Source organism: Amia ocellicauda, chromosome 9 (assembly GCF_036373705.1).
Source record: "Amia ocellicauda isolate fAmiCal2 chromosome 9, fAmiCal2.hap1, whole genome shotgun sequence".
NCBI lineage: Eukaryota > Metazoa > Chordata > Actinopteri > Amiiformes > Amiidae > Amia > Amia ocellicauda.
This window is the reverse complement of record NC_089858.1, coordinates 14,273,304-14,296,667: the sequence shown is the minus strand read 5'-3', so window position 1 is coordinate 14,296,667 and position 23,364 is coordinate 14,273,304. Positions and strand designations below refer to the sequence as shown.

Below are 23,364 nucleotides of genomic sequence, written 5' to 3'. Positions count from 1 at the left end.
ACCTGTACTGGAAACTGAAATAACAGAAATCATTCCAGTTCCAGGGGTTACTGGAGTCCTCCTGTCCTGAAGCTCTCCAGGCCACCACCATTTCCCCACTGCGCATGAGCACGTTATTGAAGTGGCTCTGTCCCTGGTCCATGCTCGGCCCGTCATTCCTGTGATAGTGCCGGGCAGCAGAGGGCACGGGAATGTGGTCTATATTGGGCCTGAGTGGGACCGCTGACTGACGGCTGGAGATATGTGCTGTCAGCAGAGCGAAGGGGGGTCGGTCCCACGCCACGGAGCCCGTAAACAAGCAGCCAAACCGGGGGCTGTCTGACACAGGAACAGCGCGTCACTCCCCCGCCACAGCAATGACTGAATCAGCGTCATATGAGCGCTGTGTCACCACACTAAAATGAAAGAAACTTAAAATAACTTCCAGTAGAACACCGTATTCATCATTCTATTTCACAGCAAAAATAAAAATGTCTCATCACTGAAATAATGCATATTTTTTATTTATAATAATAATAATTAACCATCCTACAATGATAATATCATCACAACAGTTGTGCTCTGATTTGGGTCCAGGCTTAATAATAATAATAATAATAATAATAACAATAATAACAACAACAACGTGTGGGAGCACACTGCTATTATACGCTGAGAGGAGAAGCAAGATTAGTGAGCAGTGTATTCGTCCAGTCAGCCACATCTCCTGTGCATTAAATAAGACTGGGACTATGTCGTACCATGGTGAACACATCATAAATCCACCTGCTGGATCAAAGTAATGTATTCTTGTGAGGCATGCAGCCTGTCAACGCAGGAGTGTCCAGGGTCCCATTCACTCGGCTGCATTTGTGGCAAGAGAGCGCCCTCTGGTGCACAACTGAGCTTCAGCATCTCAAGCACAAGTCATTTAATGGCAGTTGGAACCCTTGCGTTCTATATCCAGTACTTATCAGGTGATGTTATTCGATGCGTTTGACTCATTAAACCTGCTCATCGGGTCTCTCCTTTTAGCAGTGAGCAGCCCAGGTGCATCCTGGCACCACTGTGCAGTATTGCTCACTTCCCTGCTTTCAAAACATGGTGAAATCAGTATTGCACAACGCTGTGTCCACACTGACATAACCGCACTCACACACACAGGGTCATGGTAAAGGGGTGAAAGGTGATGACAAAGTCAGGGGGCCCTAAGAGGAAGAGGGCCCTGCACATCCTATCACATCCAAATCCTGGCTACGTCCCTGAACAGACATATACCACTCCGAACACTGAAACACACACAAACACCACAGACAACAAACAAAGGCTTAATTTGCACACACACTGAGAACACACACAAGTCAAATTGCACACAGGCAAATTCACATATGGAGAAGCATTCCAGTATGCAAAACTACCCTCTGCCACACTCACACAGAGACACATACACATATATACACTTTCACACAGACAGTGAGACAAAGAACAGACTCTCAGACACTCAAACAGCCCATTAGTCTTTATTGATTATGATAAAGGCACCGTTACATTCAGGACCAGTCTGACCACCCAGAGGGCCCCAGCCGCTCCGAGCCAGGGCCAGGGGGTGGTTTGGCTGGCGGGAGGAGGGTTAGCAGGTGTCTTGACACAGAGCAGCAGCAGGCGGCACCTGCACGGAGGATGACGTGCGGCTACTCAGAGCAGTTAGTTTGTGGAGGGATTGTCTCTTTGGTCCCCATCTTCCAGGGTCCCCCAGCCAAGAGGCTTGGAGAGGAGTCAGTCAGTCAGTCTGTCCATCTGTCCGTCCGTTTTGTCCAACCCTCACATCTCCTTCAGCCAGGTTAGAAGCTGGGGGGTGTAGTAGGTGATGATGATGTCAGCTCCTGAGAGAGAGGACAGAGGTCACATATCTGACTTGCCGACATGTCTTCTGTGCAGGTCTGTGTGTCACGAAAGAACACACACTCACAGACAGAAACACAAATGCACACACACTTTGGTGTCCCTCTGTCCATCACTATCTCTCCCTGCCCACCTCCCAGATTCTAGACTCCCCCTGCCTCCACCTTCACTTTCCCACAGTCCCTGTCATCCCACCCTCTCCATCGTCCCCTGCCCCCAGCCCCACCATCCCTCACCAGCTCTGCGGAAGGCAGTCATGGCCTCCATCACAGCGGCGCGAAGCTCAAAGGCGCCGGCCTGCGCCCCATGCCACAGCATGGCAAACTCCCCAGACACGTGGTACACTGCCAGCGGCACCGCACAGTGCTGCACAGGAAAGGGAGGAAGGAAGGATAGAGAGAGGGGGTATGGAGGGTGGAAATAGACGGGGAGATAGGGGCAGAGCGGGAAGGAGGAGGAAGAGTATGTAAGAGAGAATGTTTGTTATTATGATCCTTCAATTTCCAGTGCACTCTGACACAGTGAGAGATGTGTTACTGTGACCCCTCCCCCCCCGCTCACCTTGTCCTTGACCTCTCTCACAATGTCCAGATACGGCAGCCCAGGCTTCACCATCAGCACATCGGCCCCCTCTCTGACGTCTCGGTCCTACCACACAGACACGCACACAGAGACAGAGACACACAGAGACACTCAGACACGCACAATGCTGGTTACTATTGCTGTCAGTGCTACTGCCACTAAAGCTTACACAGTGCTGGTCATTCCTATTGCTGCCAAAGAGCGCACTCACAGTGCACAGTGCTCTTCAGTACTGCAGCAGCAGATACCCCCCAACACAACCCCGCCAGATCGCCATGGCCACAGGTGACTCACCACGGCACGTAGTGCCAGGCCGCGCGCCCCCGGCGGCAGCTGGTAACAGCGCCGGTCACCAAACGCAGGCTTTGACTGGGCTGCATCCCTGCAGACACATGGACGAGAAAATCTTGTTAGAAACCTCCAGGGACTCAGGTGTGTGTGTGTGTGTGTGTGTGTGTGAATGAGTGAGTTTCCAGGCCCAGCTGAGGGAGGGGTGTTACCTGAAGGGACCGTAGTAGCAGGAGGCAAACTTGGCACTGTAGCTCATCACTGACACCTGGAGAAGGAGAGAGACATTGCAGCTCAGACACAGGACAGGTGTGTGTGGGTGGGCAGGGGTTTAGGACAGGAGAAGGTCAACCCAAAGAACACTAACAGCTCATAGCTCCCCAACCCCCACTAAGGACCTCCGTGAAGTTGGCACCCCATGTGTTCAGAATATGAATATAAATATATGCATTAGTTTGTGCTGCATTTGTGCTGGTTTGTGCCACAAAAATCATCGTTTGTACCGTTATGGTTCCCGAGATATTAAAGATTATATTTTATGAGCTGTGACGTCTTTCAGCACCCCATCAACATCCAAACTGCACCAAAATAGTCTCTTCATTTGTGCTACGTTAGTGCTGGTTTGTGCAGCAAAAATTATTGTTTGTAAACAATAACAATAACAATTACAAAATGTCTATTACATTTATTTTAGTAAAAAACATAGATTTTAATTGAATCATTCCTAATTCTGGAATGTCTAAATCAGCTTCTTTCATTATCACATGTCTATGTGCTATGGTGACCACTGTTTTATTAGGGTACATGGATCAACTTTTTATTAAATAAAGGAGACTGTTTTTAATGCAATGCAATTTAAATAACTTAAAATGTGTCAACGACATCGACCATCTAGTAAGAAGTTGCTCTGGATAACTGATGTCTGGTGCAGTAAAATACCTTTTCAATTGTTTAGGGTTCGCATGGAGTTATAGGCTACTTCCTTGTACCCAAAATGCAGTAGTGAACCTGCTGATAACATGTAACATTTTCTGAACTGAAAGTTTATTCATGTTGTCATGTTTTATTCTGCACAAACCAGCACGAACGTAGCACAAACAAAATAGACTATTTTGGTGCGATTTGGACGTTGATGGGGAGTGATGTCACATGTCATAAAATATAATCTTAAATATCTCAGGAACCATAACGGCACAAATGATGATTTTGCGGCACAAACCAGCACAAATGCAGCACAAACTAATGCATATATTTTTATTCATATTCTGAACACATGGAGTGCCAACTTCACGGAGGTCCACCAAGGCCCCTGAGAACTGGGCTGACCCCCTGCAGTGACTGCAGTGTTCCTGCCCTTTTGCCCCAATGATTGCCCTGTTGCCCCAACCTCACCTTGTTACCCAGGTTGTTGGAGATCAGGGCCTGCTTGATGGCTCCAATGCGCCCATCCATCATGTCTGAGGGAGCGATGATGTGACAGCCTGGAGAGAGAGAGAGAGAGAGAGAGAGAGTGTGGTGAGCGTGGAGACAGTAGAGAGAGGGGGGGGGTGTTGGGTTGCACTCACCCCAGGGTGCCACTCACCCGCCTGTGCGTACGCCACTGCCACGTCTGCCAGCCGCAGACAGCTCGCCTCGTTGTCAAGGGAACCATCTTCACGCAGGATCCCTGGAGATGCAAAACACAGAGCAAAACCATGAGACACACACACTCACTCTCTCATTCACTGATCCGACAGACCAAGGGAGACAGATACACAGGCAGGCAGGCTTACCACAGTGCCCGTGGGCGGTGTAGGGACACAGACAGACGTCACAGGCCAGCAGCAGCTCAGGGAACAGGGAGCGTAGCTTCCGCACAGCCTGGATGGCAGGGGTGTCCTCAGAGTCTGCACCCGAGCCATGGCCATCCTGGGGAGGGCAAGAGAGTGAGAGTCAACATCCCCCCACACACACAGACACTGACATCCTCTTGCTAATTCCACCTCACAGCCTCACCCTGACAGACCCACAGAGAAATCTACAGATCTGCACGCTCCTGTACACTGCGGGGCACCCACACAGGCTCCCCCACACTCCTCTGTGGCGGAACGGGCCTCTCTCTCACCTTGGCGATCTTTGCCGGAACCCCGAAGATCAGGACGCACTTCAGTCCTGCCTCCACCAGAGGGCGCAGCATCCCCTCCAGCTTGTTGACCCCATACCTGTTTACAGAGGGAGAGAGATAGAAGGGAGGAGTGGAAGAAGGAGATGGAAAGAAAGACAGAAGTTTAGAAAGAGAGACCTGGCAAGAGTTGCTTTGTGTCACCCTGCGAAATGAGTAAAGTTACATTTACAAGGCCTGAACTGAGCACACAGAGTGAGACCACCACCACTGCACAGCACACAGCCCCCGCCCCGCTGTCTGCCCCCGAATCTGCCTGTGAGACAAAGGGCCTAACGCCCCTGAGTATTATCTGAGACCAGGACCTCTCCTGCCCAGCCACACCCAAGACAGCCCTCCTTATCTCGGGCGCCAGTCCAGCACTCCCCCTATCACCCCCTCCCTCCCAGCAAGGTGGGGGGGGGGGGGCTGTGCTGAGCAGTCTCTTCTTTTCTGTGTCATTCTGCAGACAGAGACACAGAGACAGACAGAGAGAGAGAGAAAGAGAGAGAAAGAGAGACACCACTCAGGACAGTCTCACCATCAGCTGCTGTCATAAACATGTTATCAATAAACAGATACACAGATAAATAAATAATTGAAAAGAAAAATGGAGACAGTAAAAGAAAGGTAGAGTAAGAGAGTGAGAGAGAGGGAGAAAAGAGTGCGCTGAATTGGAGTGGGAGTACAGTACCTGGCCTGGCCGGGCAGGCTGGCGATGGGCTCCACAGCATCAGGACTGTCCCTGAAGGAGACACAGTCAGTTACACTACCACTAACAGACCACCAGACTGACATTCGTCCCACAGATGGGGCCAGACAAACAGGGTCTCTATAGATTACACAGATAGTCAGGCAGACTGTATATCAATCAGTCACTCAACCAGCCAACCATACAGTCAGCTTGTCAGTGTGCCAGTCAGTGAGTCAATGTCAGTGGGGCATACGTGATGAAGATGGGGTAGATGAGGTTGCTGGGCCGCAGGTCGGAGGCGCAGCTCTGCCAGGCGCGCAGGGTGGGGTGGAAATACCCACTGTGCAGGAGAGAGGAGGCCGACTGCATTGCAAGGAAAGACTGGCACGGCTGAGAGGGAAGAAGAGAGAGAGAGAGAGAGAGACTTTGGCAATACTGATGTTGATACAGATTTTTTCAATTGAATTTGAATTGAATTGAAGTGACAGAGTGAGCTCTGTGCTGCCCTGTCCCAGGCGCTGGCTGGGCTCTGCTTTTCCAGAGGCAGGCATGCATGAGGAGCCCAGCCACCGTGGGAACTGTGAACATGCCAACACATCTCCAACACTCAGTTACAGCGGGTTCCTATTTAATCAGCCCATGTCCCACTCTCCCAGTGAGGCAATAACTGCATCATAGCGCTAATCTACGTGATTAATTGATTGTCCTCTCTGAGTGAAACTGTTTACAGATAGCAAGCAGAAGATATTCCTTATTTCCCTCCTTCAGACAGGGGACCTGGGCAGCGTCAAGGACACATTGTCTGGCTGCCTGCCTGATGTCCCAGCGCCATCTGATCTGAACTGATCTGAACTGAACTGAACTGCGGGCAGCTGCGCCTCTGTCCGTGTTAATCTGCAACTGGGTACGGAGTCTGCGTGCACACGTGAAACCGAAATGAAGAAATACACGAATTTTCAAAGACAGCACAATTGAGCTTATAAATTGCAAAGACAGCCCAGTTCAGCATAGTACAGTCTGTAATATATTGTACTGTGCTTTCTTTGCAAACGCGCGTATTTCTCCTTTTTGGTTTCATGTCTGCACCCAGACGCCACAGTACAGTAGTACAGTATATTTAGTACACTACAGTGTAGTACAGTACAGTAAAGTAAAGTAAAGTACAGTACATCTTAAACGCGCTGCCGGGGCTCCGCTCTCACGGACATCTGAAGCCTGGCCTCTCCAACACAGACAGGTTCAAACTGCAATTGCTTTATCTCCCTCAGTTCTGTCTATTTCTCTCAGTCTCTCCATCAATCAATCTCTCACTCACTCACTCACTTCGTACACCACGCATCGCACACTCTCCGACAGTTGTTCGTGGCGCTTACCTTCAAGTCGCTGTCTTCTAACTGCCTGCCCGATACAAACTCTGAATGACCCAAATGAGCCACCGTAAGGGTTGTGCGTGATAATACAGGACACACGCCCTGTTTGTGAATATTAATAACAATGGCATTGTGGGAATTGTAGTTTTAGTTCAGTACGTATCTCTACTATATCTCTGCCTTTGCCTGCCTTTATATTACACTACATGACGGTCAAGTCGCCTGGTCCATAAATTCTATATTTTGGACCATATACATCGTATAGAGTGGTCTGGACCGCAGATCCTCTATGTACATAGCGCCTACACTGCTATTTGACACGCCGTAGCGTCTAATTAGCATAGCCCCGCCCCCGACTACACACAGCTCTCGCGTTGAAGGCAGGGAACGCTCGCGAGATCTGCGCTGCTGCGATGAACGGAGCAGGTCGGGAAGGTGGCGGAAGGTAAATACGCACCGGGCCGGGAGAGGGTGACTGGGGAAGGGGCAACTGAGACCCACTTCGGGGGTTCGGAGGGGAACCACAGACTGTCCCAGGTTGGAGGGCACAGGGAGCGGCGGCACCCTCTGTATTTGGCAAGGCTGAAGGGTCGAGTATCGTGTGCGGGATGTACAGAGAGGAGATGCAGAGCAGAGGGACAGACAGACAGACACACAAACACACACACAATGGACACATGGGGGGGACAGGGTGCGTTTATATGAGTGCGTCTGTTTCTGAAGCTCAGAGATGTGAAAGTGTGTCGTCTGCATCGGCTGGGGCGAGGGCTTATAGACACGCAACTTCAGCGCACTGGGGTTCAGCTAATTGAACTGGCAGTGACCTCTCAGTTAAAAACGCTTTATTAAATGCTTTATTGTGGTACAGGTTACCTACCTGCCTTAAATGCTGAAACAATGACTTCATACAGAAATATACATTAAACTAGACTTGTCCCCGCAAGGACCGAGCACGTCTGCGTGGCAGTGCTATTGGCCAGCCGTACCTCCAGGGAACAGCACATACTGCGGCGTTGTCCATTAACATCAGACACAGGTACATGTGCCTAGGTCTTTCCATGGTTAGATGCCTCTGGCCTGTGTATTATTGTGGAGACAATGTTTTGAAGAGGAAAGGTTTACATTGTAGAAGTTTGAAGTGATGTAAAAGGTGATTTTTAAAGGATGTGCCAGGATTGGTGGAAATAGAGATGTATAGGGATGTATAGATGTTATAAACTGTGTCTGGTATAGATATCATGTTTAGCAAAGTAGAAAGGTGTTGTAGTAGAGAGAGAGCCCCTCCTCCCCTCTATGTCAGGCAGCAAATGTTCTAATTTCAGTTTTTTTGTTTATTTTTTAAATCAAAATCTTCAGTTAATACAGCTATGGCAATTCATTAGCCTCACATCTTATTAATGTTCACAATCTTGATTTGGAGCTGCAGTAGTGCATTGTGAGGTCAAGAGTAGAGACCTTTCACTTGCACTATTGAATTACATCAGGAGATTACTTGCCCCTAACTATAATTGTTCACATTTTCTCATTTTGGGTGTGGCACAGAAGTTTGAAAAATGATATATTAAATAAACAATTCCTACTTTCTCACTGGTAGTCAGTTTTGTTTTAAATGTATTTGGTGTGAAGTAGGGGTGACCTAGATGTGGAATGGTTGGGAGACACGGGTGGAGACTGTTCCAATGGTTCACAATTCACTGTTGATTTAGATTAATCTTGGACAGTGATACTCATCATTATCATTTGTGCTCAAGCCTCCCTCTGCTCTCATGTCTCTATAGGTAGTTTTGTATGTTTATAGAAGACGCACTGTTTTCACACTGTTAATCTCTCTCTCTCTCTCTCTCTCTCTCTGCAGGTGTTGTTGCTGTGATTGGGCCTGACTGCTGGATGCCACAGTTATGGTGTGACTCCCTGCAACTGTTCTCTGGGAGGATTCTTCCCTGCTGACCCTCCAGTCCTCACCCCCTCCATGGCAGTGCTGCCTAGGCTGTGTGCACTGTAGCTGTTCAGCAGGGAGCAGGAGGACGCCTGTCTGTGAGGCCAGTCAACGTGTCTTGGTCCAGGAACTCGCTGCCTTTCTAGCCACCATCTGAAGGACCTCAGGGTGCCTGTGCCGCAGCATGGTGGCTGTGTGCTGTTGGGACTGGGCTGTGTGAGAGTTAGTGACCTCTATTCTGTGTGCAGTGCCATGCAAGGGGAGGCACTGTGACCTGTGATTGTTGTGTGGGCTACTGAGCTGTAGTGTGGGAGTGTGTTTGAGAGATCTGTACTGTGTTTGTGTCTGAACTGAGCAGCTGTGGGTGCTGGGAGACTGACTGAGTGACTGATACTCTGACTGGCTGTCTGAGTGGGCAGGTGGGCAGAAGTGTGTGCAGTGGGGGGGTAGAATGCTGTTCTCCCTGCGTGAGCTGGTGCAATGGCTGGGCTTTGCCACCTTCGAGCTGCTGCTGCACCTGGCTGCACTGCTGGTGTTCAGCCTGCTGGTGGCGCTGAAGGCCGACATGCTGGCGACGGGTGTGACCTGGTGGGGCGTGTTCGTCCCGCTGTTTGCCGCCGACGGCCTCAGCACCTACTTCACGGCCATCGTGTCGATCCGGCTGTACCAGGAGGGCGAGCGACGCCTGGCAGTGCTGCGGCTGCTCTGGGTGCTCACAGTGCTCAGTCTGAAGCTGGTGTGTGAGGTGCTGCTGTGCCAGAAGCTGGCTGAGCAGGAGCAGGCCCGGGAGCTTTGGTTCGGCCTCATCGTCTCACCGCTCTTCATCCTGCTGCAGCTGCTCATGATCCGCGCCTGTCGAGTCAACTGAGCCCCAGACAGGCTGACCGCCCCACTGACCCACATGCCGACTGACTGACCGCCCCGCTGACCCACACACTGACTGATTGACTGACCGCCCCGCTGACCCACACACTGACTGATTGACTGACCGCCCCTCTGACCCACACACTGACTGATTGACTGACCGCCCCTCTGACCCACACGTTGACTGACAGTCCCACACTCTGACTGGCTGACACGCCCACTGAGTGGACCTCTGTGCTCCTTCATTTGCGTGTCTTCACCTCGAATGCTGACGGGACACAGAGGACATCGGGGGACCTGAGGACACCTGGGGACACTGGTCTCCTGCTGCTAGTCATTCCCCAACCTCTACCAGACTGAACTGAGTCTCGGCCCTGAAACAGAACTGGGCCCTGCTGACCCCACGCAGACCCCACAGTCTGGGCTGAGTGTCTCAGTCATCGCCCCCCTGCTTCATTATGATTATTCTACAGCTGTGTCATGCCACACAGTGCAGGAGTGGCACAGCATTGGCGCATTGTTACTTCTGTTTTGTTTAGTTGTACAGTATGTAAATACAGCCACAATAATAAACACTTTATACTATGGGTTTGAGGTGTGTGTGCGTTTACATGTCTTTGCGTGTCTGAGCTTGTGGCGTGTGTGTGTATATGATCACTATCTGCAGATACAGGCAGTAAAGTGACAATGCTGCACTCTGTATCCAGTGGCCCACCTCATCCTCTGCTCTTACCTCACATTTGGCCCAGATGGAGGTTATTTTTAGTTGATTGTACAATAAGATGAATTGCAAAAACATTCCTTAACAATAACCAATACAATTCCACTGCAGATGTAAATAATTCCTACGGATTTTCTGTGATTTGAGAAATGTTAGCAGGCGTTATTATATAATTGTTAATCGTCAGTCTTGAGTGGGGTTGCACTGCCTGCAGGCGGCCACATTGTAGTGCTCTTTCGCCGTCCGTCAGGCTGCTGAGGGAGGCTCTGCAGTTTCCATAACGACATGGATGGTGGTAATAAAAATAAATAAGTATCGAAGATAAGAATCAGGAAACTGAAGGCCTGACTGAGTCACAGGGTGCATTCAGGCGTGGCCGCAGTACACATGCCTATGTTATTATTATGACCACTACTATTATTATTATTATTTGTATTATTAGATGTGTACACTTTAACTTGCTGTGGCCTGAGCAAGGAGCTGCAAAAAGGATATATGCTGTGGATTGGCAGGCTATAAATCGGAAACAATACGAAATGATAGTTATACAAAGATACAAAATGCAGTTCAAAGTACAGATGGCGACGGCGACCACAGTCATAATGTAATTATTAAAATGATCAGTGTTTTATTGTGACTGTACTGGTTTTATGACTTTCCGCCTGCTGTCGACTCGCAAACCCCCCCCAGGCCCAATGACCAGATCACACGTTCAAGGCGACGGGTTAATCATTACAGGCCCCGCGCTTCTCGGTATGCGTTTGAGTGCGTGTGTCAGGGTATGTTGGCGTGAGGGTACGTGCGTGTCACCGTGTACCTCGGTCAGTCAGGGTGTGCGTGTGTGTGTGTTCCTGTGTATCGATGTGTTCATTGTGAGACTGAAGTAAAAGCGAAAGATGAACCGTTACGTGGCCTGCGGCCGGAGCCCCTCTCTCTGAGATGCGGCTGACGGGACATGAACTGGTCTTATGTCGTTTGTGTCCCTCTCTCGCCCGCGGCCCGGCCTGCTGTGCTGAGCAGGATTCCTCAAATGGTAACAATTGTTGCGGATTAAGACACCGCGAGTATAAATAGACTCGTGTTACATCAGTCGTGTTTGCGCCTTTGATCGTTTGCTGCAACACCCTCAAAGACTGAAACACAAACAATTCAATACTTTTGTTTTTTAAAAAAAGCTTTGCTGACATGACTAATTGATTTCTGTGTTGCAAGTCCGCAGGAACCGGGCAATGGAAACCATACAGAAATCATGCATGTAACATTTACAGACAGGCATATAATGGTTGTATACATATAGGTAGATGTACTAATTAAGATAGACATACACATACACACAGTGGCAGACACACACAGAGTAACAAGCCCTGACACAGACACACAGGTGGACACACATCACTGATACTGTGCAGTAACACAGATACACACTTCAATACACAGAATGAGCGAACTCAGCGATTTTATGCATCTATTAATTTATATATTCATGTATGCCAGGACCTCCTCATAATGCGTCGTGATAAATGTTTGATGAGCCGCTGGAGTAGTAAAAACGCAAGGCACACGCACATTATTATTAATTATCATTGTATTTTCAGTATTGCTGCTGCTGCTGCACTAGCTCGCCGGGCTGTGTTTGTGCCGGCCCTGGTCAGCTCCTGGCGGGCACGGCTGGGGGTTATAGCCAGTGTCTGTGACGCGAACACACATGACCATGGAGCCCTGGCTATAATCCGCCCTGATCTGCGGCCAGACTCCCAGCATCACCTGCAGACAGTCTCTCTCCGCTCCCCCTTTCTCTCGTTACGTTTAATGTTATTTTTAGCTCTGCCTCTGAATTCAGATAGGCTGTAGCGACGAGACTAACACGGGCCATAGCCTGCTCCCCAAACAGCCAGAGCACAATAGCATTGTGCAGCAAGACACAATTAATCCCTCTCGCTCTCACGCCATCTCTTATCCTTAATATAGAAATACATTTTTAAGCCTTTTAGGAAAGAAGTTGGAAAGAACAAAAATACGAATATTTTGTTGTTGTCGTTTCTGTCATTTGTTTTTCTGGAGATTAAAAGAAGAAAAAAACATGAATTTTAAAAAGGCACAGCATCCAAAGGGTTAAACAGCTCTTAGGGGTGGGGCTCCCCCGGGTTTGATTGACATCTCCTCTTCGCGACTCAACAATGCAAAGGGAGGGGTTTGTGGTATGGGCGGGGTTAGTACGCACACAGGGGCGTGGTTTCACTGGGGCTTTCGCGGGAGATTATGGCGGAGGGGAGTGGCTTGGGTCGGGGGCGGGGTTTGTCCGTGGCGTAGCTGTCTGACAGGTGCAGGGGGCGGGGCTTCCGCAGCACGGGCAGAGACAGACCGAGAGGAGAGGGAGAGAAAGAAAGAGGGAGAGAGACGGACGGACGGAGGGGGGATGCGTGTATGGTGTTGAGCGCTGCAGGTACAGCGACCGAGAAAGCGGATTGAAACCCCCCAGCTCCCAGCTCGGGAACAGGCCGTTCGAGTGCCCGGAGAGCCCCCCCTCCCCTCCATGTCAGGCAGCGAAGTGCGGGTCCTCCGCCGGGAGGCCGGCCCGGACAATCCGGGGCCCGGAGCCAGGATGCCGGCCTGGAAGAGGGAGATCCTGGAAAGGAGGAAGGCGAAGAGCGGGGGAGCAGGTGCAGCCGAGCCCAGCCCTGGGAGCGTCCGGACCAACGGCGAGCTGCCGGCGGGCGGAGGGAAGGACAGCGACGGTAAGGACTCTGCCTCCAGCGCCGGCAGGAATTTCTCTGTGACCACGGCCAGCCAGCACTTCGGAACTCGGCGCAGTGGCGGCTCCCCGGATCTGTCACCGGTGAAAACAAACAAAGAGCTGAGCCTCCACGCCCCGGCAGCCACCGACACCTGCGGCACGGCCGTGGGGCAGGAGAGCCTTGTCCTGAAGGACAGCCTGGGCCCGCTGGACGAGAACCCCTTCATCAAGCTGGAGAAGGAGCGAAGACGGCGGCAGGACAAGGACAGCGCCACCAGGCCCGTCCAGCACATCCTGGAGCTGTATGGCAACGTGCCGGGGATCAAGACTATCCGGGCCGACAACATCATCATCATCGAGTCAGATCCAGACTACTTCCAAGAGCCAGGCGGGGGCAAGGCAGCGGCCGGGCCCCGGCTACAGCAGAACGGCACAGTGAGCAGTTACAGCTCGCTGAGCGACCTGCTGGATCGCCGGGGGAGCAACGTGACAGAGATCCGCGCCAGGGAGGTGGTGATCTACGACTCTGCGCTGAGCCGCAGCGAGGAGAACCTGAGCACGCTGGGCCGGACCGGGCAGGAGGAGGAGGGCTGGGAGACGGGACGCGTCAGTCGCATGCTGCAGAAGTTCGACCGCAACTATGGCAAACTGCAGCCCAAGTCCCGCAGCACTGAGAACCTGCTGCTGGAGGTGGAACCCAGCCCGGTCCAGCCCCGCACCCCCCCGCCAGACCCGGTGCCAAAGACACCCACCTCGCCCCCCCCCCTCAGCCCCGAGTGGCCTAGCCCGGCCGCCCCTGTGCTGCCTCCATCCCCTCAGTCTTCCATTGAGACCCCCCCAGACCAGGACAGGGGGACCTCGAGCTCAGTGTCTTCCTACCGCCGGCGCTTTGAGGATGGGGTTCGCATAGGCCCCCACCGGGACCGAGACTATGGGGGTGAGAAGTGGCTGCCCAATGGGGTGGGGGCCCAGCGGGAGAGGCTCCCCTGGGAGAAGGAAGAGGGCATTGCCATGGACATGCCTGCGGCCGCCACAGTGCCCACCGCTCCAGAGCCTGTGGAGAGTGTCCAAGCCGAATCCCCCCCCCAACGCAGTGCCAGCCGAGTCCCTGCCCCCCCCCGCAGTGCCAGCATGCCCCCACCCCAGGGGGCTCATTCCCCATCCTTCCAGATCCTGCCCTCTCCGCTGCCCGACCTGTCAGCCCTGCCCCCTGGTGACATCCAGGCGCGTGCCCTCGCCAACCTGCGCCTGCAATCTCGCCACTCCTTCACGGTCATCCCCCGCCGCCCGTCCCCCGCCACTGTGCCAACCCCCCCTGCCACCCCCCCCTCCCCTCAGCAGCAGGAGAGGGAGCCAGCAGTGAGGCCAGCCCCGGCTGAACCCCCCCTGCAGCCAGAGCCAGAAGCTCCCCCCACGCCTCCCCCAGAGCCTCGACACCCCCGCAGTCCTCCGACCCCCCCAGCACAGCAGCTGCCCCCCCCCACACCAGTGCAGTTCACAGGTCCGGAGGAGGAGGAGGAGGCGGAGGCGGAGAAGAACGTGGGTGATGGGGGGAAGCTGCATGAACTGGACAAGCTGCCTGTCACCAACATCGATGACATTGTGACCCTTGAGGAGCCCACCACCGCTGCCCTCCCCGGCCCTGTGCTGCAGCGTCGCTCTGGCAACACCTTCACTGTGGTGCCTAAACGCAAGACGGACCCTCAGCCCCCCCCCACCAGTACCCAGCCCCCCCCCGCCCCCTATGCTGAGCTGGGCTCCATGCTGAAGAAGCGTTACCCTGCTGTCCAGGACATCCAGGTGATCGGGGGCTACCTGTCTCTTGGCCGGTCCTGCCTGAGGAGTGGCTCCACGCACAAGAAGGTAGGGCTGCCCGCTTTGTTGCTCTGTACTGCGGAGCACACTAATACTGCAATACTGTACTGCACTGTACATGGTTATACTGCACTGCACTATACTGCAGGCATCCTCTATATGAAGCAGTGGGATGAGATTGAGTGTGTTGGTACTGAGGGATGGAGAGACAGACACAGAGAAAGTGGGGTGGTGCCCCACTGGTGTATCATGCTGATCCACACTGTAACAGACTTCAAAGTGTACTGTAAACACCCAGGCTGTGCTGTACTGGACCTGGGCTCTGACATCATACTCATAGTGTGTGACGGAGTGAGTGTGCAGTGCTGTTCCGTCTCTGTGAGGCTGAACGCTGCTCCAGTGCTCGTGAAAAGCTGCTCGGCTGTGAGAGACTGGGTTCAGGGTCACAGAGGCCCGATGCACCTGTGGCCCCCATATTCATTTATTAATTCATTATATTATTTATTTGTTAATTTCTTATTGTCTGATGCCTCAGTCGAACAGTGATTAATTCATCCCTGCTCTTTTACATCTGTGAGGATGTGCCATACATCGCAGGGGGCATGAGTGCAGCAGCAGGGAGGTCAGTGTGGTCATATCCGGTCACACACACGGCCGGCTGTTCTTCACACCCAGGGCTGTGGGTGCGTCTGTGTGTGCGCAGTGTGCTCGTTCATCATGTGTTTTGAGTTTTGAGCAGACAGTGTGTGTCAGACTGTGTGTTTGAGTTTACATGTTTAGTGTGTGCAAATGTGCTCAGTGTGAAAGTCCAGTGTGTTTAATTATTCACCCCTTGGTGAACCCTGCTCCCTCAAGCACACTTTATTACCTCTCTGCTGAGAGGGAGAGCGCATGTCTCTGTCTGTCTCTCTCTCTCTGCCTCAGATAGTGAGCAACAGGGTCCTGTGGCCTGTCTGGCAGTCAGTGTGTTTGTCAGTCAGTGTGTCAGGCAGACCAGCTGAGGCAAGGAGAGAGATGCAGTGTGCCAGGTTGCTGTGATGTTGTGTGTGTCAGTGTCAATATTGACTAGGGTTATCAGGAGCACCAGCTGTTGGTCTCATCCGAAGTACAGAGGGAAATGGATAATGGGAAATGAGTGTGTGAATATGTGTGCATGTGCCCTGTGTCTCAGCCATGACCTGCAGTCCCCTGCACTCAGTTGCAGTTGTGTTCTCTATGAATGTTGTGTGCGCATTCATAAGAGAAGTGTTAATGGTGTGTGCAGTGGGTAGTCTGTAAGGCTGCAGTAGTTCAGAGTTCAGTCTAGGTGTCAGCAGTGTTTCCGCAGGCAGGATGGAGAGTGAGTGAGTGAGAGAGAGAGAGGAGCGAGTGTGCGTGTGTATCTATCCATTTTACAGAGTCTATTAATACTACACTGTGTGGTTGTCTTTGTGGCTGAGAGCGTGTCAGTGTTGCCATATCTGTGTGGTAGTGAGTCGCTGGGACACATTCTCATCCACACGTCTGTGGAGCCACAGCAAGAATGTGTGTGTGTGTGTGTGTGTGTGCGTAGGAATGTGTGTGACTCCATCTTTCTGTTCTCGATCCCCCTCCCCCTCTCTCTCCTCATCTCTCAGCCTGATGAGAGAGATGAGGAGCTGTTTTGAATCTTGTGTGTTTCTATCCTTCATCTATCCCTTTCCTGCACTGACCTGCAGTGTGCTAAAGCCCACGACACTGTTCCGCTATATCCATGGCAGCTGTCACTCTGCAACATGAGCCTTGGGCATTCTATCCTGTCATTAGCATTCCTGGAAACCTGTGATGTGAACGGAGAGCCTGGCACTGTACCGAGATGCTGTACTGCTGCACAGGCACTGTACCCTACTGGACTGCACTGTGTGTACATGCCCTGTGCACCTCTGTGTTACTGCACGTGTGTGAGCATGTGCCACTTGGCCGGCCAGCCTTTGTGTGTAGGTAGGCGTGTGTGTGACTGTGTGTTGCCAGGTGTGTGTGTTTGTATGTAGAATGGGGCTTGCCTTCTCCACTCCTCTGTCTGTGTCTCTGTGTCTCTCTCTCCCTGTGAGTCACTCTCTCTGCTGCCCTTCCCCTCTCTGTCTCTGGGGTGTGCAGCAGCGTCCTGCCCTGCACTGTGGTGTGCAGTGAGAACCCACCTTGAGCAGAGGATGAGACTCTGTGGAGGATCTCCTCGTGTCTTCCGGACTGTGTGTGTCATGTGTCTCCTGCACAAATGTACACTGCTGATAAATCAATACAGATGCCTGCAGCTTCTCTGGACATGGGATGCTTTTTCCAGAAAACTCTGATCGAACAGCTCAAAAATAATTGCATTAACAGCACACAGCTCCAGCCCTGTCTGTCCTGTTCTGGGGAACTGCTCCTGTCAGCCCAGGAACAGAAACCTTCAACTCTGAGTCACAGGAGCACTGCAGCTGAGGCACGCACGCACACACAGTTCCTCTATCTTGGTACAGAGCTGCATTATGCTGTGCAATCAGGGGGATTCCATAAGCAGGCTCTCATGAACTGCAGACGTAGTGAGTCCATGCACTGGGAGCGGAGGGTGTATGGATGTGTCAGCAGTATAGTTTGTGTGTCTGTAATGCAGTGTGTGTGCGTCGGTGTCTGTAATACAGTGTGTTTGTGTGTCTGTCTATAATGTTGCAAATACTGAGACTGGAGCTCTGGTGCCCAGGGCTGTCTTTCAATCTCTCCATTTCTCTCTCTCTCTGTCTCAGTGCTGGTCCCTGATAACTGCAGTGTGTCTGAGGTGTGTAAGTGAGTCATTATGTCTCTGAGCATATCGAGGTCACAGCTCTGCAGATTGAGGAATTGAGTAAACAGAGCAGAGTAGAGTTAATCGGGCATTTCACAGACCTGGACCAGACCTTACACAACTACACATGCACACACAATGGGACGCCCTCTCTGTTCTCTCCCTTCTTTGTATTTTTATGTCTTTATTGTTGATAGTCTGTTGTAATAAGCTTTCTGCAGCAATGGTGTCATACAGGAGCTATTTATGTGCCGCCGTGTGTGTGTGTGTGTGTGTGTGCGCGTGAGTCACATACACGTACACACACACACACACACTTAGTTTTGTTACTATGAGGGGCTACAGTACAAGCAGAACAGTCCTGTTCAAGGTGTCCTGTAACAGTAGAACAGGTCACAGTGCAGTGTGTGAGAGAGAGAGAGAGAGAGTGTCCTGAGTGGTGGTAACTGTGCTGTATTCACATTGAGCGTCAATCTCTCTCTCTCTTTCTGCTGGGTGTGTCCAGGAAACGGGTAAATTTAGATGCAGCCACGGCTAATGGGTATCGGCAGAAACCTGGGGGGGGGGGGGTGCGTGGACATTTCTCAGCCCCCCCTATTCTCTTGCTCTAAAAAAAATAAAAAATAAATGTAAAGCTTTATTGATATTTATATACACTCATCTTATGGTCTCTGTTGCTCTTTTCCTAAATCTTCTGTACCAATACCCCCATCTCTCTCTCTCCCCATTTCACACTCTCTCTTCCCCCCCCCCTCCCTGGGCCTCAGGTCTTGTGATGGTGGATTAGAGCAGATTATCTGGAGAGAGAGAGAGAGATTTATTGAAGACTGAGCAGGGGAAAAAGATGAAAGGAGAGGTGACTCTCTCTCTCGCTCCATTTTGTATTAAAACAAGCTTTATTGGCATGACTAATTGATATTGTTGCCAAAGCATTGACGGACGAACAGTGCTCAAGAATAGGGTGACGGGGTGGGGGGGACTAAATACAGAAATTATGCATTTTACATTTTAATATTTACAGACTGTTTGCATAGAATTGTTGTATGCCAGGGCCCGGGGTGCTGTTTGCCGACAGTGATGTATTGCTCCGGTCTCTCTGCTATGTTTGAGCTTCTTCCCCAGCAGGATGGCCTGACTGTTGTCCCTGTGAGTTGAGGTCAGGGATGTGGGCAGCAAGTCTGTGGGAGGAGGCGTCCCTGATGGCAGTGTATTTAAGGCAGCAGGAAGTGTGCCTCTCTCTTGTTCTTTCCTCTCCATCCCTTCACCTCTCCAACCCTCTTTTAGCCTTCTTTTACCCTGTCTGTCTGTTTCTCTCTTTATCACTCTGCCTGTTTATCTAACCCTGACTGTCTGTCTGTCTCCTGCAGCTGAAGATCTCCTTCAACGAGTCCAGTCTGCACAGCACGTTCGAGTACCCCTCCGAGAGCAGCCTGTGGGAGAGTGGAGAGGGGGAGGAGGAGGATGACGAGAGAGAGGGGGAGGAGGAGGGGGAGGATGATCGGGAAGAGGGGGGGGGTGTGAGCCAGAGGATCTTCATCCCACACCCCTCCTACAGCAGCTCTCCCACACACACACCCAACAGCAGCACAGGCAAGATGGGAGGAGGGGAGAGGAGTAGGGGACAGGGAGAAGAGAGTGAGAGAGGCACAGTGCAGGACAGTAGAGTCTGTGTTGATGCAGAGGAAGATATTTCATGAGCCACAGAGACACCTGCAGAGGAGGGAGTGTACTGCAGCCTAAGACCTATACACCACAAAGAGAGGAATAGAGGGAGAAACTATCATGCGGTCTGGAGCCAAAACTAATTAGTCGTTCTTTTACTATACATTCTTTCTCTCCTCCCTCCCTTTCTCAGACCTGTCCAGTTACACTCCGAAGCACTCTGTGGATTTCAGCACCTGGCAGGAACACAAGTATGAGGAGTCTGCACCCCCAGGGGACTCTTCCTCGCAGCGTACCGAGCTGTCCAGGGAGGAAGTGATGGTAAAGGACAGAGAGATGGGCAGACTGATGCCCATCTATAATTTTTGCCCTCACCTCCACCCTGGGGGTAGCATTGTAGTCCTGCCTCCGAGCTCTTGGTCCCCCAGTCTGCCTTCATCATTGGTCTGTTGTCTTAAATGTCCTCAGCCCTCTATGGTTCCGTCTCTTAGGTATCTGTGCAATGACCTGCATCGGACTTGAAACTCCAGGAATACATTGGAATAGTGGAAAAATACTATAAAAGGCGCTGTAAAATTCTATGCAGTGATTTGTTGACTTACTATAAAATACAGAAAATAAATGTTGGAAATAATTAATAAAATATAGGCCTATTACAAACACTACAACATTACAAAAAACATCTAAAACAATAGTAAAAAAATACACGTTGCATAATACACAAATGTACATTACAGCATAATAATTTCAAGGAGAAGAAAGTAACATTACAAATATAAATTTGGCCTAATGTTAAACGACCTTTAATCTATTAAATTAACATTATAGAGATGCATTAAAATTGAGAACAATTTGGATGATTTAAATTAAATATATTCACAACTTTAGTTTAATGTTTTAGGGCCAAATACAATAATAATTTCAATGCCATTGCATGTATAACTGTAACTTAGTAATTTATTCATCAAAAGGGAGGCAGGGTAGAGTGGAGTGTTATTTTTAGAAGTGCACATCGTAGGCCTACATTAATATTTTTGCTTGCATTGACACAAACTGAATAAATATCACTCCTTTACAAACATATAACATCACATATAACTTTTTAAAATGAATTTGAGTATAATAAGAAATCCATTCAATAATTTTACAAAAAGGTGTATTCGTTTTACATTTCATATTTTAATCAGTATCCACTTTATCGCTGGGAAATAATTTTACTGTAAAACATAAGCACAGTTTCCTTCCACTATTCCAATACTGAGAAAACCTCTTTCAATCAAGGCAGGTAGACCAATGATAAAGGCAGACTTGGGGACCAATTACCTGTCAGTATCAGAAGTGGGACTTCAATGCTACCCCCAGGGTGGAGTTGAGGGCAAAAATGATAGATGGGTCAGACTGCTGGGGTTGGGGGCAGTAGTAGAGGTGGGGTGAGGGGTGTGTGTCTGTGTGATTATGGAACTGGACTGGAAGCCATTGGTTGATTTTGATTTTAAGCAGTGTCTAAGTGTCTGTGCACGGTAAAGACTGACTGTCTCCCTGCATCACTCTTGATTCAAATTCAATAAAGCTTTATTGGCATGACTATTTGACATCAGTGTTGCCACAGCTTTGACAGACCTGTCCAGTGCTCAAGAACTGGGGCAATAGGAACAATAAATACAGAAATTACACATTTCTCTCCCTGTCTCCCTCTCAGCTCACTCCAGCGGACGACTCCTCTCTGTCGGACTTCAGCAGCGAGCCGGCACTGTATTTCTGACCCACCAGGACCAAGCCGAGCAACACGGGACCAAACAGAACTAGAACCTCACACACACTTCAAACTCGAAACACACTCCACACTCAAAATACACACACTCCACATGGGACCAACCAGAACCACACAGAACCAGGGAGAGTCCCACAGAAGAGTCTAATCCAGAGAGAGAGTCCGGGTCAGACTGGATTTTAGAACCTGTGAGGAGCAGCTCCGCGGCTCTAACCCACCCTGCCGGAGCAGCTGCGGACAAGCACAGTCCAGTTTGACCTGGCCCACCTCCCCACACAGGAGCTCTCGAATTGGGCCATGGTACCTATAACGCCTGAGCCCAGTTAGCTCACTGTTGCACAATCCATAGCTGGTTCTGATAGCCCAGTGTGGCACGCAAGCCTTGGTATCTGTAGGCATCTGAACAGAACCCAGACCAGCTGCACATGTCCTGACCTGCAGAGGAGAGAAGAGGAGATGAGAGGAGTTCAGAGATCAGGACTGCACACACTCCAACAGAGAAGAGCTGGAGAGAGAGACTGAGCATGAAAACAAGATAAATACAGAAGCTGATAATATTGATACTGTTGATGATTAGAATGCCTGCACCCCTCTTATAATTATTTTGTATTTATTTTTATTTTTTATATATTTGTCTTTCGTCCCTTGGTTGCCCTCTGTGATGTTGTCAACCCCTCCCTCTCTCAGCCCTGTTTTCTGTCTCATGTCTGAGCTGCTACCCCTTCCCCAGCACTGCCAGTCCTGCTCCCATTATAGACCCCCAGTTCTGTTACTCTGCCGGCCCTTAGTCTCTGTCTGTCTGTCTGTCTGCATTGGGCTCTGGCTCCTCTCCTCTGGACCCTCTCCTCGCCTCTCCTGTTCCCTCACCACGTCCAAGTCTTCCCATGTGATCTGATAATTCTGGGGGAGGGGGCTCTGAAACTTATTTGTACTTTTCTTTTAATTTGCACTGGCTTATTTGCTTTGTTTTGCACTCAATGTGAGCCCCCCCTACCCTGTGGAGAGCGAAGAGAGGTGAGACGCTGCTGGGGTCTCAGCTCTGCGTGGGTTGAGCAGCTGGAGGGGTGTAAGCTCTGTGTAGAGGCAGTGGCTCCTTCATGAAAAGAGTCTATGAGCCACAGACCATAAAATGACCAGGTTAATGAAGTCATTGACTGCAGCAGAAATTTTGGATTAAGGGGTCTTTGAAATGACACATTTTAATTGTGATTTTCCCTCTGTGGATCCTGCTCTCTCACTCTCTCCATCGTGCTCCACCTTTCCCTTCATCTCCCATCGAGGTGATGCGGGCTCCATGTATTGAGTTGCATGGGTATTGCCATGGTTAGAGCTCCACCCACTCCTTTCCTGGGCTCTATCCCGATTCCCCCAGGCCCAGGTGCTCTTTGCAAGGGCACCCTCAGGCTCCTGCACAGTACTGACAGCCAGCTGCCCTGCGTCCCAGCACTGCCTGCAGAGTCGCTGCCGGTCAGCTGCAGCCCAGTGCGATCGGCACAGCTAGCAATCAAAACTGGGGCTTGTGGCCGTGAGAGACAGAGAGTGCGAGAGACTTGCATTGGGGGTCACTTTTAGAAACTGAGACTTTTTTTTTTTTTTATATTTCTTCTGTAATTGTATTCATTGCATCATTTATACCAAGAAAAGATTTTCATAAAAGATTTTGTCCAACCGACGATTAAAAAAACAAAACAAATGAACATAAAAATAAAACTAATGAATAAATAAAGCAAATAGATGATGAACAGAGAGCATCTCAGAGCATCTCTGTCCACCTGTCTGTCTGGCAACCTAGTGTATGTGTGTGACTGTTGGTCTGGGGACACAGTGTACATGTCTGTGTAGTCTCCACTCAGTGTTATTTACAGAAGTGGCCCTTGTGTATGGAGAGAGGCCTGCATGTTGCTCATTGTGGGGTTTGTGGTCTGTCTCCTACATTCCCACAGCTAGTTTAAGCTGGACAGATGGTGGCCACGTTCTTGTAGCACAGATTTCTGCTGTTCTGCAGAATTTCTTCGATCCCATTGGTGGAGCAGCACAGATCTGGGGAAATCTGCACTTCAAGAACGAGACCAGTGTCTTTCCTAATCCTGCAGCACTCAGTAATCAAGAAATCAGTTAATCACACAA

General features: G+C 50.5%; 3 protein-coding genes across 9 annotated transcripts; 2 read left to right on the top strand and 1 right to left on the bottom strand.

Moving 5' to 3' along the window:
• Positions 1-1,483: 1,483 nt before the first annotated feature.
• Positions 1,484-7,096, bottom strand: alad (aminolevulinate dehydratase). Of its 4 annotated transcripts, none has more exons than XM_066713328.1 (12): positions 6,959-7,096; positions 5,839-5,975; positions 5,586-5,636; positions 4,856-4,952; positions 4,524-4,659; positions 4,334-4,417; positions 4,144-4,232; positions 2,964-3,019; positions 2,758-2,845; positions 2,443-2,529; positions 2,118-2,247; positions 1,484-1,862 (listed from the first exon to the last, which is right to left on the bottom strand). In XM_066713328.1, exons 2-12 carry the CDS (start codon positions 5,952-5,954, stop codon positions 1,801-1,803), a joined length of 996 nt encoding a protein of 331 aa, XP_066569425.1. In that variant the 5' UTR covers positions 5,955-5,975; positions 6,959-7,096; the 3' UTR covers positions 1,484-1,800. The 4 variants fall into 4 exon arrangements, with proteins under 4 accessions (XP_066569425.1, XP_066569426.1, XP_066569427.1 ...); XM_066713329.1 differs by lacking the exon at positions 6,959-7,096 and adding an exon at positions 6,909-6,928; XM_066713330.1 differs by lacking the exon at positions 6,959-7,096 and adding an exon at positions 6,755-6,884.
• Positions 7,097-7,306: 210 nt separating this feature from the next.
• tmem203 (transmembrane protein 203) lies at positions 7,307-10,342 on the top strand. 4 transcript variants are annotated; one of them, XM_066713332.1, is made up of 2 exons: positions 7,307-7,400; positions 8,811-10,342. In XM_066713332.1, the coding sequence occupies exon 2, from the start codon at positions 9,343-9,345 to the stop codon at positions 9,757-9,759; it is 417 nt and encodes a 138-aa protein (XP_066569429.1). In that variant the 5' UTR covers positions 7,307-7,400; positions 8,811-9,342; the 3' UTR covers positions 9,760-10,342. The 4 variants fall into 4 exon arrangements, with proteins under 4 accessions (XP_066569429.1, XP_066569432.1, XP_066569431.1 ...); XM_066713335.1 differs by lacking the exon at positions 7,307-7,400 and adding an exon at positions 7,413-7,492; XM_066713334.1 differs by lacking the exon at positions 7,307-7,400 and adding an exon at positions 7,461-7,544.
• Positions 10,343-12,815: 2,473 nt separating this feature from the next.
• On the top strand, positions 12,816-22,983 carry tprn (taperin). The gene is made up of 4 exons (XM_066713327.1): positions 12,816-15,073; positions 19,172-19,394; positions 19,660-19,787; positions 21,166-22,983. Exons 1-4 carry the CDS (start codon positions 13,010-13,012, stop codon positions 21,226-21,228), a joined length of 2,478 nt encoding a protein of 825 aa, XP_066569424.1. The 5' UTR covers positions 12,816-13,009; the 3' UTR covers positions 21,229-22,983.
• The last annotated feature ends 381 nt before the right edge of the window (positions 22,984-23,364 follow it).

Excerpts from the sequence above, each read along its gene's own strand:
- tprn (XM_066713327.1), top strand. The coding sequence starts at position 13,010 with ATGTCAGGCAGCGAAGTGCGGGTCCTCCGCCGGGAGGCCGGCCCGGAC. Across the intron at positions 15,074-19,171 it reads GTGGCTCCACGCACAAGAAG|CTGAAGATCTCCTTCAACGA; the intron begins GTAGGGCTGCCC and ends TGTCTCCTGCAG. Across the intron at positions 19,395-19,659 it reads CACACCCAACAGCAGCACAG|ACCTGTCCAGTTACACTCCG; the intron begins GCAAGATGGGAG and ends TCCCTTTCTCAG.
- alad (XM_066713328.1), bottom strand. The coding sequence starts at position 5,954 with ATGCAGTCGGCCTCCTCTCTCCTGCACAGTGGGTATTTCCACCCCACC. Across the intron at positions 4,953-5,585 it reads AGCCTGCCCGGCCAGGCCAG|GTATGGGGTCAACAAGCTGG; the intron begins GTACTGTACTCC and ends CTCTGTAAACAG. Across the intron at positions 2,248-2,442 it reads TGAGAGAGGTCAAGGACAAG|CACTGTGCGGTGCCGCTGGC; the intron begins GTGAGCGGGGGG and ends TTTCCTGTGCAG.
- tmem203 (XM_066713332.1), top strand. The coding sequence starts at position 9,343 with ATGCTGTTCTCCCTGCGTGAGCTGGTGCAATGGCTGGGCTTTGCCACC.